Below are 13,086 nucleotides of genomic sequence, written 5' to 3' on the forward strand. Positions count from 1 at the left end.
GGACTCATTTCGAACGCAACTCCACTGATTGGCGATGCTGATGTGATGAGAGGCATCATCTCCCGCGAAGCCGGCGCGCTCATGAAGGGGGCATGAGAAGTGAGACATGGGGAAAAGATGCTTTGATCTGCCAGTTTGCTTTCCTAACTCGAGGTTGCATTGGCGCCGACGACTCTTTGGCAGGCCTGTCGAGGATCCAACCAGGGTCGTAGACGAAATGAAAGAAAACATGGGTCCTGTCAAAACGTCAAAACACCACCCCCGGATCCTGCTCCGCCAATGGGGAAAAGTGCTGCCCACACCAATGAAGCTCTATGGCAACTTGGCAAGCAACTGTCCAATGGAGCAAACATGGCAGAGCCTTGCTGAGCGAGCAGAATCCGACGTGGACACATCCACAGCCAGGGGTTACGGATTGAGAAACGATAGCCCTACACTTGGCCCCATTGTCCGAACGCTCTTTGGATGACGGGTATGGAGATTCTAGAGGGGCCCATTGCTTCAATGGCACTACGATTCACGCAACGAACGATAGACGGGAGACAGACTGGGGGCAGAACAGACAGATCAGGCGCGCAAGCACTTACCGCCTCCTTGTTGTCGGGTTGGCCCCGGTCTGAAGAACTGTTGATCTCACTCTTACTGTCGTTGCAGTGCATATACAGAATACTAGGAATAACGAAAAGCATGTTAGCGATCCCCTGCGGTTCATTGGCCACTCACGAACCCCTCCCCTTCCCCCATCGTGACAATTTAACCGCTTTGGGACTGAGCTCAACGGTTTGGACGTTAGCAGGCGGGAGATGGAGAGATGAAGAGATTTGGCTTTTACGTAGCCAAGTCAAGCCAACTGCCGCCGCTAAGAAATCGGACCACTCTTTCGGAAACTTTACTCGTAAGTTTGCTGGTCGAGCACTCTAGCGAACCGTTTTGACCGGCATCTGCATCCGGCGCAGGCCACATCCAAGTCTCTTCAGTCTTCTTGCGGAATTTTCCTTCTCAACTACACCAGGGGTTCGACGACGATCCAAAGCAAGATCGTCGGCTACAAGGCAACGCAGAAATGACTCGCCCACTTCAGAGCGACTCCAGAATGAAGAAATTCAGGGACAGAGTCCAGAGAGAGTCGAACCCGAGAGCCAAGGATCACGGCAGATGCCGCCATATATGAGACGAACTAGACAAGCGGAGGGAGAACGGCACGCAAGCCACGATATGAGGTTAAAAGTAATACCCCCTTCTTCCTCTTCTCTAAATCCGGTCTAGGGAATTCCGTCTCTCTCTCGGCTACGATTTACATACTTGAAAAGGAAACCCGGAATCCCGCTCGTGCTTCTCTTCACCATCCTTTCTCTTTCTCGTACGACATCCCCCCTTCACAATATCGGTCGCCATGAAGCTTTCAGGCATGCTGGCGGCCACGGCCACAGCCCTCGCGGCCTTCTCTTCAACGGCCCAAGCCGCGACCTCAGCTGCGGAAGCATTGGCCATGGCTCAGAAACTATACCCGGAATGCGCAGTAAGTATTGAATAGTGGGCGGATCTCCCGGGCTTAGCGTCAAGATGGTGGCATTTTTTTTGGCTGATCAGTGCGGCATCCCCATCTTTTCCCGACTATAGCTCGTTTGTCTCACCAAGCTTGTCCCGACGTCGGGTTGCCAGCTCACGGACACTGCGTGTCTTTGCACCAACGAGGAGCTCAATGCCAACCTCTCCGTCTGCGTGTTGCAGGGATGCAACTATGAAGATGCCCTCAGTGAGTGCCTTTGCTTGGCTTTTGCTTCGAGACCTCAATATGAGACTGTCTAAGCATCTCACATGGGGAAATTCGACTGACTCGTTGTGATGCTATACTAGAAACTAAGAATGGCTCGGCGACCATGTGCGGGCTACCTGTCCGCGATGACACGATGAAGCCTCCTCTCGTTGCGGGTGTTGGATTCGGCATAGCTCTCATCATTTACATACTTCGTATGTGTTCTGCTCTGCCTGGATGCAACAGAGAACTCAGCTGGGATGACTGGACCATCACCGCTTGCGTTCTTCTCACGATCCCGCCAACCGTCTTTGCTTTCACACGTGAGTGTCCCTCCACAACCAGTTATCATGTGTAAGCTGGAACTGACTGATGTAGTTTCTGCAAATGGACTGGGAAAGGACATCTGGACTCTGCCCCTCGAGAACGTCGAGAACGTGCTGTTTGTAAGTGACCACACTCACACACGCCTGGTCACTATGAAGAACAACGACTAACACTAGCGGCTTCCTGCCACAGTTCTACTTCCTCGGCGAGCTCTTCTACTTCCTTGCCCAGGCAATGAACAAGGTCTCCATTCTCCTCTTCCTCCACCGCATCTTCCAGCACAATAGCCTCGGGAAGGCAATCTGGGTCACAATCGGCCTTACCTTGGCCTACGCCGCCGCCTTCTTCTTCGCCACGCTCTTCCAGTGCTGGCCCATCAACCACGCCTGGCTGCAGCTCGAGTCGGATCACCTGGGCCGCTGCAACAATATCCATCTCCAGGGGTGGCTGAGCGCGGCCTTCAACATCGTGCTGGATATTGTCATCCTTGCGCTCCCCTTGCACCAGCTCTACCAGCTGCAGATGCCTCTGAAGAAGAAGCTCATGGTCATGGTTGTATTCTCCATGGGCATCTTGTGAGTCTCTCTCCGGTCCCGCTCCTCTATTACCCCGCCATCTCAATAAAGGGGCAAGACTAACCGGCTTCCCACAGCGTCACCCTCGCCAGCGTAATCCGCCTCCGCACCCTTGTCGTCTTCGCGAACTCAACAAACATCACGTACGACTACGTCGACGCGGCCTACTGGAGCACAATCGAGCTCTACGCCGGCATCATCACGGCCTCCCTACCTGCCGTCTACAAGTTCCTTTCCAGCGCCTTATCCCAGAACGCCGCCTGGTCGGCCGTCAAGTCCAAGCTGTCTGGCGCGTCGTCGAGCTCGGGGGGTACCGGCAACTCACACTCGGCGGTGGCGACTGGGTCCAGTGGTCTGAATCGACGGCTTACACCAAAGAGGTCTGAGGCTGAATTTGTTCTTTTGACGGATGTGGAGAGTGGGAAGAGTCAGAGGTGGGATTAGGTGACGCACAGCTTGTAAACAGCGTAATCCTACGGTAACGCAATGTACATAACATCTTTAATTTCTTCTCTTACACGCGATGTGTGCACTCCACTGAATACTTACATTACACAAGCAAACCTGATGTGTTTACACATCCTTTCTCAAAGGTCTACCCGAATGAAACTGTTGGCGAAGACCCGGCAAAGTATAAGAACACTTCGAGAGCATCCTGAACTCAGATATTCACCAGCATTGCCAGATTGGGGGATTTGGGCCCCCAGGTCGAACCATGCGGCAGCCTTGTGCTTTGGCCGAAGTGGACGTACTAAGTTAGACTACCGCCATGATCGGGAAGATCCCACGATCCGTTGGAGGGCATCTCTGTCTCGTCAAGTGAACAAAACGCAGTTCTGCCCATCAGTGAAGGTAGACGTCCCCTGCGTATTCGCACATGAAAGAGACAATGAGCAAGGGCAGTTGCGACGAATAGAAACCCTTATGATAAATTTTATCTACCTCGGTCCCGGTGCCCTTAGGGATCGCAATCCTTCAGAAGACGACATTATGGAATCAGATTGCACCGACCAAGCAAATCATTAAGGAGCTCTGGAATCACGGAGTTGATTGTTTGCAACAAGACCGAGCCTCTGGGAGCTAGCTACTGTCCGTTTTTATAGAGCTCAAGATTGCAATTCGGTAAACGCTAATCCAAGCGCACCACAGACCCCTGAAGGGAAGGAAGGATGAGGCTAAATGTTAATTGTTGTATTACCTTTTCCACCATTAACCCAGACGGACCGTTGCCCTGGGAGCACCAAATATCCCCGAGTCGACGCCGGCGTATCCCATTCCACGACAGCATCTCCAGCATTTTCAACTGTAAACTTTGCAGAAAACTTGCCCAAACTCGTCGTGAATCCAGCCTCGGCCTCCGAGAGCTCGCTAAACACAGGCTTGAGCTGCCACTCGCTTCCGCCGGGCTTGGTAACCCTCAGTCCGACAAGATACTCCGTCATAGTCGAAGTCGGGCCGCTGCTCCACCCATGCGCATGCGAAACATAAGACGGGTCGTTGCGGTACCCCCGATCTCCTCTATAGCCCCAGGTTCCATCGATGAGATACCCCTCCACGACGGTAGACTGCGTGCCGTTGGGGTTGTTCAGGTACCAGCCCCACGCGTCTCGGATAAGCTGCAAGGCCCGGTCGGCGCGTCCCGTCCGGAAGTGTGAGGCGATCTCGATGCTGGAGATGAATGGCGATACGTTGTTCTTGAGTTCGGGGCAGTGAGGACCGATCGGGGTCCAGTTTGATTCGAGGTAGTCGGACACCCTTTGCGCTTCGGCGCTGTCTGCGGAGATGACGCCAAAGGCAACTGCCATACTGTTCGCGTCTTGAGGGTACAGCGATGTGTCGTTGGGACTTTCTTTGAACGCCCCCTTGCTGTCATCCCATAGTTCAGTCATGATGGACGTTTGCAGCTTGCTCGCGGCACTCGTCCACTCTCTCTGGTAGCTGCTCGCGTTCGTGAGAGTGGAAGACCAGGAGGCGATGTCGGCGCCGGTGCGCAGGGCTCGATACAATCTGGTCCTTGTTTTAGTACCTCTATCCCTTGGCCGGCAAGAACATTCACCTACAGCATGCTCGCTGAACTGCGCTCAGTGGAGTATGTCCATCGACCCCAGTCCGCAGTGCCGGTCACGTTCATGATTCCCTTGGATGTGACTTTACTTCTGCTGAGGTTGATCGCCTTGAGGTACTTGGGCCAGATAGAAGTCATGAAATCCGTGTCGCCGGTGTACAAGAAGTAGTTGAAAGTGCCGACCAGCGTCCACAGATGATAGGCTATGTTAGCAACGTCAGCTTGGCTACACACCATCCTCACTGTGTCTCAACTTACTGTCGCTATCCTTTGAGAGATAAGGTGGGCCAGCCTTAGGCAAAGTACCATCGGCAGACTATTGAATCAGTCGTTCAGCAGATTCCAATCCCATGATCTTTGGGGCAGACTCACCTGGTAATTGTAGATCGCCAAGAGCGCATTTTTGGTGCTCTCCATGTCCCCGGTGCTCACAAACGCAGAAGGTACCGCAGTCCCCATATCCCCAATCCAGACCCAGCGATCACGTTTCGCTCCATCCAGAAGAACGGTATCCCCAGGTCCAATGTACGCGTCATTCTGCCAGCTTGTCCGTCCGTTCGATCCCGAAACGCGACCAGTCTTGCCCGGCACGGAGTTCGCCTGGATAGTATACGCCCCGCTATACCAAATCTTGTTTAGGAGTTCGTCGCTGGAGTGGAAGTAGCCCTGATAGGCCCTGAGATCGGACCATGTCGGCTGGAAGCTGATCTCCAAACTGATATTGCGGATCTCCAATGAGACGGTGGACGATGAGTCGGAAGGCGTGAGGAACAACGTCAGGTACCGGAAGCCGCCGCGTAGCCTCGGGTCGGGCATAACGTAGGTTCCCGCTGCGTCGGAGGTGATGTTGTACGCGAGAGCGCCGTCTTGTCCGGTCCCACCGTTTGAGTTGTCTGACTTGCGACCAATGTAGTTCTTCGCCTCTGTAAAAGCGAGGCCGAGAGTGGCGTTGGTGGACTGGGAGAGCTTGTAGTCGATGGTTACGATGCCACCTACCTCAACGCCAAAGTCAAAGACTAGGCCGTCGATTTGGCTGGAAAGATCAACTGGTGCGTTAAAGTTGGAGATATTCGCTCCGGATGGTGAGGATAAGATGTACTTTGGTGTTACGTTCCGAGAAGTGGGAGCATAATTGTACTGGTCCCAGACTCCTGGAAAAGAGGCAGAGCCTGGTCCGTTGCAGGTCGAGTTTCGCCAGCATTCAGCAGAACAGTAATTTGCAAGGAGAGTTGTTGCCGCGAGGGCTCGAATGGACGGTCGTGATATCAACATGCTGGACTTGAGTTTGCCGTTCTGACTGCAACGGTGCAGAAGGGAGTGATGCGATCTTGCCAAGTTCCGATGACACGAGACATGTCAAGCGTCTTAAATTTTATGCTCAATGTTCTGGGAGAGATCATCTTCACCCAAAAAGAAGCCTTGGTGGAATATTTTGATTGTATCCCTAATCCTTTGACAGCTGAGCTTCGGCTACCGTCATATCTCTTTGCGGGGAGTCACACTCAATTGAGCCCATCTTCGGTATAGGTTGCCGCGGGTGACACCAATCAACAACGTCACAACCCAGGCACCGATCCAGAAGCGAAATACCTGCGCGTACCCCTGGCCAGCACTTTACCAGATTGAGGACCGAACTTCACGTCAGTCGTGGGGTTCCCCAAGTTCTGCTTGTGTACCCCGCAATACCTCTCCATACGAATTTGTACACAAAAGGGATGTGGGTAGGTTTCCTTTGGGCCGACGATGCTGGTTTGCGTGGAACGTGGATTTCGATTTGACATGGGTCTGCAATGCTGTGATGTAACCTGCAAGTCCCCGCCCGGATAGCTCCAGGAGAGCGGCCGGAGTAGGCTTCCTCTTTCTCTCGGGATAGAATGATCCGAAGATATCATGGAAGTCTTCAGATAGTATCAATTCCTGTCCAGTGCAAGGTATCCCGTGACGCCCTTAGTGATATCAGAAAGCTCGTCTCTTTGACTTGAGGCGGGCTTTGGAGGATTAGACGGATTAAGCTTAATGGTTATCCTCCATCGCCAAAGTTGAACATGGGAGTACGATTTAGAGCCACTTCAGAGAGGTCAAGACAGATGCATCGTATGAGCAGAACCTCGCTGTCTAGAGGCTGGATGCTACGGCTCGTACACTAAGACGGAAGAGAGAGACAGCAACTTGATAGGACTCATCTGTTAGTTTTTTCGTCGCCATTAGCTTTACGACTCCAGATGTTTCCTGTAGGCATTCCTCGACGCTGAAGCTAGAAATCCTTGCTTCTACCACCGTTCCAACCTGAGTCCTCGAAACAAAGGAAGAGGCAATGATGATGGGTTAGTCAGAGGATATGATGAGCTCGGAGGTTTTTTTCCCAAAGCTTCGTGGTCCGAGTCTCAACTGATGGACTCCAGACAAAAGGGTACTCCGAGGACCCAAATCTCTAACAAACCGTCCTTCCAGGTATTGGCGACGGCCTGAATAGTCGCGTGAAGAAGAAGTCTTACATCCGTAGTAAATTAACATAATGTGACTTGATCTTCCTCGTCACTCGGTCGCTTCGGTCAACGAGATTCAGACTTCGATACTTTTGGCGATATCACTTTATCCTCGCAGCTCTCTCGACTTCAACATTCACCGTCTCAGTCACCCCATCAGCCAGCTATAATTTACACAATTCTATCAAAGCAAGATGGATCGTCTCAGACGGCTCCTCGTCCACCACAACCACCATCTCTTCCAACGATTCCCAACGGAAACAACAAAGCCGTCTTCTCCAGACAACGCCTCACCGATCCAGTGCCTCCCAAATGAAATCCTCTACCAAATACTCGCTTTACTCCAACTACACGACGAATTCGCCCTCTCCCACACCTGCAAAGACCTCCGCGCTCTCACACATAGAGACTGGATCCTCGCCCTCGTCCTGCTCCCCCGCAACCACAAACTCGCCTTCTGGACGGGCCTCGCCTACACCAAGCCGAATCACTGGGTCTGCAGCCCCTGCTGCCATCTCCATAGGATCTGTACGCAAGACATCCCCGGAGACAAGAACTATAATCCCTTTTCCTGTCAGCAAAATTCCCGCCACATTTTCAGTCAGAGGCAATACAAACTCCGGCATGCGCACGTACAGCTCGCACTTAAATTGACTCGTATGGGCAACGGCGGGGGTCTAGACAAGAACCAGCAACGACTCCTCCAGAACATCATGGCGCCGTTCGCATCGCGAGTAAACATACCTACAAGCCTCACATCCACCGCGAGCGCGTACGCCGTCACGCCCAAGATTGTCGACGGCAGGTTCCTGATCCACGTGGAGCACGAGGTACGCGATGAACCCGAGGCCAGTTTCTTGTTGCTTCGGATGACCTGCTCCAGACGTGTCTGCCCGCACCTGATGATCTTGCTGGAACCCAATAGCCAGGTTGTGTTCGACGACGACGGCGTCAATATCAACCAGTGGCTGGGCTGGGGCCACACCCGGTATGTCAGTAGATACATGGCGTCTTCGGATGTCATGGACGGCATCCGCGTGGCTGTCGACGGGCATGGGTACGAGTCGATTGGCCACTGTCAGCGTTGCGCGATGGATTACTTGATTATTGCTTCGCATGGTATTGTGACGCTTCACTCGTGGCATGACTTGGGGGCGTATGGGTCACCTGAAAGTGACGAGTGGATGGTGCATATTCAGACGGCCGAGAATGACTCGTCGAGGGGTCCGACGGTGTACCATGAGTCTGGGAGTGTGCAGGAGATGTATTTGGAGGGCTGATGGACTCGATACAGCGTTGTGAGACTGATCAGCGAAATATCTTTGTCTTCTAGTAGGAATCGTAGTACAATACAGCTTTGTACTAGCCATTGCCCGAAATGTTCATTCGTTTTATTTCCTGATCCAAAAATAGGCTCATGTGCGTTTTCGCCACTCACTTTACCTCCTCAAGGACTTAGATTCAACCACTTTCCCTCGTAATTCGTGATAGCATGTACACACTCTTCGTAAAACATACCTTCAAGAAAAGAAACACAGTCTTGCCTCGAACGGCAGCCAAAGACTGATGCTTGGCCTGGTTCAGGGAACACTCCAGCCCCGATATATGAGGAATGCGGAAGCGCATGCTCACCCAATCTTGGCGCACGAGGAGACATATTTGATTTCTGTCTATGCCACAGAGACAGAGGCATTCACAAGCAAACCTACAATATAAGGTAGGCTAGGCGCTCAAGGGGCTGCTAGCTAACCAAAGTATATTAGCAGGCTCCCCTGCTCCCACACTTCCATGCTATTCAAGCCAGCATCATATGCTTCTTGACCTTTAAAGTGCCCATAACTCCGGCGGTCATTTTAAGTGCAACCGACAACGCTTCTACACACGGAGGATATCAAATAGAGTAAAAGGCCCCAGCCGTCATCCCCAAACGCGTATTCAGAGCCCCCATTAAGGAGATGGGAAGTCACCGAGCCGGGCGGCAATAAGTTTGGATGGTGACTTGAGGATTCCAAACAGTAGCGCCCTCTTCCACCTCTTCCTTACTACCCGTTGCTCCGTCACTTGCCGCCCTGGGTCATAGGAGGTAGAGGGCGAACTCGAGAAGACTTGCCTGCGTTGTGAGAGTTTTAATCGGCTCGTATGTTTGTATAGAAATATTCTCGAACACTATATCGAAAGATATATCTATGGGCTGTTGGGGGATGGGGCCGAGGCTGTTGAAGTATGTAGCAGAGCTTTCTAACTTTGTTTACGATTGCACAGAGCATTGTTGTTGAATATTTCCGTGAAGCCAATTCACAAAACTTCTTTCATAGACTAAGTGTGAAAAAAAAGAAAGAAAAAAAAAAAGTCCTTTGTAGTGAAGCATTTCCAGCAAATCTTCAATTTTCAAGGATTCCAAATACTGCTTCAACGAATCAAATATCTTTCGTTGCCCGAGTATCCTCATCACCGTTCTCAACTATCGTGGAACTCTACTTCTACCACCTCAACCACGATCACGCACCGAATCACTCATAAAAGCTCCACCAATGTCAACATGCACCCGTACCCAGCCATAGACAGCACGTCCAACATCATTGAAGCGTTCCTGATCCCTGATCCCCATCCCCATCGCCCGTCCTTCATTGCGATACTCATTGCGATACCATTCAAGCTCCTAGCTCAGGCTTCCGGCCCCCGGCTTCGCGTCATCCCGTGTAGAAACTCCGCCCCGAGCACCGTCCACCATCGTCGGTCACTCCGGCACCCCGAACTCGAACCCTCCAAGGATGACCGCCGTAGACTACACCTCTCTCCTCTCTCCATCCCGCACCGCCCTTTCCCTTCTCCGAACCCCCCCCTCTCCCACTTCATTGTTGAGTTGCATACCTCGAACACACTAGAGCCTCAGTCCGTTCATCCGTGCCTTCACCTCCCCTATTATACTTACGTAACCCATCTGCATCCTCCACCTGAATTTTACGTACGAATTTCGTCATCAGGGAAAAGGGATCTTACTCTAGATGTAAGTCACGTTCACTCTATTCCAATACCGGCCTCAAAAGCCACTCCATCAGCAGTCTCAGGGTCTTTGAGTCGGACATCATCGGCTTCAAGGATTCCCTTCTCATAACCTTTCAACATTAATCACCACCACAGAGTCTCTATAGTAGAAGAAACGCAGACGTCAATAATTTCAATACTGTTCAAAAGGCAAAAAGCTATCATTATATGTGCCTTCATGATGGTAAACAAATGGGTTGGAGATAAAAACAATCAAACCCGCGTACCATGCAAATCCTTAATGTACCCGCAAACCCTCTTATAAACGCCATGGGAACAATGCTCATCAGACCAATGCCCTCAACAATCACAAACCGTAATAATACAGTTCCCTTAAGTTCTCCCAGATGCAGCAATCATCTCACAAAACCATCACCTCAGATGCGTCTAGTCCACACCTCGTCAACATGCAATCCCCACACGCGTCGTATCCCTTCATGAAGATGCCAAAAGGACACACACACCCGTAACCCACCTCAATGCAGACAGCGACTACGCGCAATGCTTAACTTACGCCACATCATCCCTCTTCCCCTCCCGCTTGGGGGCATACAGATGAAACTGCCCAAAAATCACAAAATCCTCCACCATCGTGCCTAGCGACCCCAGCAACCACGGCAGCGCGTTGAGCAAATACGCCCGGTCCTGCTTAAACGCAACAAGACTCGCGCCGTACGTCAGATTCCCCGTAAGCGAAAGCAGGAAAAACAGCAGCGCGAGCCCCTCGCACGACTTCTCCCTGTAATTCTTGATGATCTGCGGGATGCGCGCGCAGAGGTAGCACACGGCGCTGAAGTAGCCCAGCGCCAGACCAATCTTCTCCCAGGTGCCGTCCGCCGCCGCGGGGGAACCCGCACCCGCACCGGTGTTGTCGCCGCTGTCGGGGGCGTCCCACGCGCCGGCCTTGTAGGAGAGGAACCAGCCCGCCGCGCCGACGAGGTATACCGCGAGAATGCTCAGCGTGTTGTGGAGCCACGGGTTGCTGTCGGGCGTGTCGTCCTCGCCCGTGACCATCTTGCGCAGGGGGTCGAGCGAGCTCTCCTCGTGGTGAGCGTGACGGCGCTGCGAGCCGGGGAGGCCAGCTGCCGCAGAAGAGCTGCGGCGGCGGGGGGCCGCAAGAAGGGGTTCATCTTCCCGTGCTTCGGTCGGGTTTGCGCCGGTGGCGGTCACGGGCGCGGAGGAGCGGCGGCGGGACGATGCGCGGCGGGCGTTCTTGGTGTTGTAATAGACGCATTGGGTGATTAGGACGAGGTCGGCGAAGCAGAAGTAGCTTGCGAGCGCGACGGCCGTTGGAGCGAGGTGGGTGAAGAGAGCGCCTGAAGCATTTTTGTTAGTAGGAGCACGCGCCAAAAAGTTAAAAAAAATTTTGGCGTTGGTAGTGTTGGTGTTGGTGTTGGTTGGAGAAATTTTCGGTATGACAAGAGACGCATTTTTTTCTTCTTAGAGAACGGTAGCGGTGTGGGAGAAAACTCGCAAGGCGCAGATAACATGGAACATTGGCAAATGCGCCAGGAAAAAAGAGTGAGGAGCCGGGAAGATGGTTTTCTGCGTACCCATGAGATTCGTCACGTCGCCAATCAACCAAATGATCAGAAAGCCCATGGACAAGCCATCAGCGCTTTGCGACTTGTAGTTTGTGAGCAGCTGGGGAAGCTATTTTGCGTAGATAAGCATGGTCAGTCTACTTGGACAGAAAAAGCAGGCAAGAAAAGTCGTGATCCGAGGTCGCGTGACCTTCGCGAACAGAGAGAGGGACGTACGAGGAGACATATCCACGCGGTCAAGCTGATGCTGCCAAAGATTCCCGACAGGGCCTCTTCGACTTTTGGAGTGGACGATAAGGCGGCAAAGGCCGTAACCGCAACGGAAGCCATTGTGTGTGTGATTTCGATATGCGACTTTGGTGAAGCTCACAACAACGAACGTGAAGGGTGAAAAGAACGGGTAAGAAGAGCCGCAGCGACAGACAGGTTTTGGGGGAAGCTCTTCTCTCGTGTGCCGTTCCTCGGTCAGGTGGGCTTTGGAATGGGGTCAAGTGGGATGGTTTTCTCGATGGAGAGTCACGCAGACAAGACATTGTTGGTGCGGCACAGGTAGAGGGGACTGATAGCGCCCACATCTTGTCCAATCCGAGTGCAGCATTCTGCTTTTCCCCCGTTATCGCTTTTCTTATCGCTGACCGCATTCGATAAGAGACCCCTGCCGCCGCATGACATAACCAAAAGACCAAGAACGGCCTTGGCGACGTAAAAGTGCGGGTTGACGAAGAGGGCAATTAGTGGGGGCATGTTGAGCATCCAGCAAGGGTCACTCCAGGAAAACTTGGAAAGATTTTGGCGGGCAGAGCGGGTTGAGCGTTGACCACCGTAAAGGTCCTATTTTCGGAGGGGCCCAATGACGGAGAAAATGTCGAGCTGAGAGACTTGCGCCAATGAAGAGGCCTGATTTGGTCATCTCGCACTACCGGTATTTTACGCAGTATGACTAACGTGAGCTGAGTGCTGCTGGAGCTGTCACTGTAGCTGACAACGTGGGCTTATGTAATTCTTCCAAGATGCTTCTGCGCATTTGCACCTGCACCAATATCGAGATGAACTGCACGCATGGTCTAGATAACATGCCCGAATGCATGCAGCGAAAGCCATCAACCAAAAGTCTAAATAAAAAATTGTCTCCAATCACAGGAGCAGAGGCGCACCGCACGATCGATAGGCTGAGATACCGCATTCCAGCGGTCACCGGACATCCGCCGATCGTCAGCATTCCCCTCCCAAGTGGTGTTTCACGTGGTTCCCCCCGTGCACCGCCATGATTCGCCCTCCGTGGCTGAGG

At 52.6% G+C, this 13,086-nt stretch overlaps 4 protein-coding genes across 4 annotated transcripts; 2 read left to right on the forward strand and 2 right to left on the reverse strand.

Moving 5' to 3' along the window:
• Positions 1 to 1,393: 1,393 nt before the first annotated feature.
• On the forward strand, positions 1,394 to 3,102 carry N0V96_005589 (uncharacterized protein; the record flags this gene model as incomplete). The annotated part of the gene is made up of 6 exons (XM_053195597.1): positions 1,394 to 1,519; positions 1,621 to 1,756; positions 1,858 to 2,079; positions 2,135 to 2,202; positions 2,276 to 2,658; positions 2,736 to 3,102. 6 exons carry the CDS (start codon positions 1,394 to 1,396, stop codon positions 3,100 to 3,102), a joined length of 1,302 nt encoding a protein of 433 aa, XP_053046936.1.
• A 731-nt stretch (positions 3,103 to 3,833) lies between these two features.
• On the reverse strand, positions 3,834 to 5,995 carry N0V96_005590 (uncharacterized protein; the record flags this gene model as incomplete). Its single annotated transcript, XM_053195596.2, has 4 exons — positions 3,834 to 4,665; positions 4,719 to 4,926; positions 4,982 to 5,039; positions 5,096 to 5,995. 4 exons carry the CDS (start codon positions 5,993 to 5,995, stop codon positions 3,834 to 3,836), a joined length of 1,998 nt encoding a protein of 665 aa, XP_053046935.2.
• A 1,873-nt stretch (positions 5,996 to 7,868) lies between these two features.
• On the forward strand, positions 7,869 to 8,489 carry N0V96_005591 (uncharacterized protein; the record flags this gene model as incomplete). The annotated part of the gene is made up of 1 exon (XM_053195595.2): positions 7,869 to 8,489. One exon carries the CDS (start codon positions 7,869 to 7,871, stop codon positions 8,487 to 8,489), a length of 621 nt encoding a protein of 206 aa, XP_053046934.2.
• A 2,275-nt stretch (positions 8,490 to 10,764) lies between these two features.
• Positions 10,765 to 12,128, reverse strand: N0V96_005592 (uncharacterized protein; the record flags this gene model as incomplete). Its single annotated transcript, XM_053195594.2, has 3 exons — positions 10,765 to 11,570; positions 11,808 to 11,907; positions 12,015 to 12,128. 3 exons carry the CDS (start codon positions 12,126 to 12,128, stop codon positions 10,765 to 10,767), a joined length of 1,020 nt encoding a protein of 339 aa, XP_053046933.1.
• Positions 12,129 to 13,086: the final 958 nt, after the last annotated feature.

The sequence above is a fragment of the Colletotrichum fioriniae genome (assembly GCF_027942845.1).
Source record: "Colletotrichum fioriniae strain IMI 355084 chromosome Unknown scaffold_6, whole genome shotgun sequence".
Taxonomy (NCBI): domain Eukaryota; kingdom Fungi; phylum Ascomycota; class Sordariomycetes; order Glomerellales; family Glomerellaceae; genus Colletotrichum; species Colletotrichum fioriniae.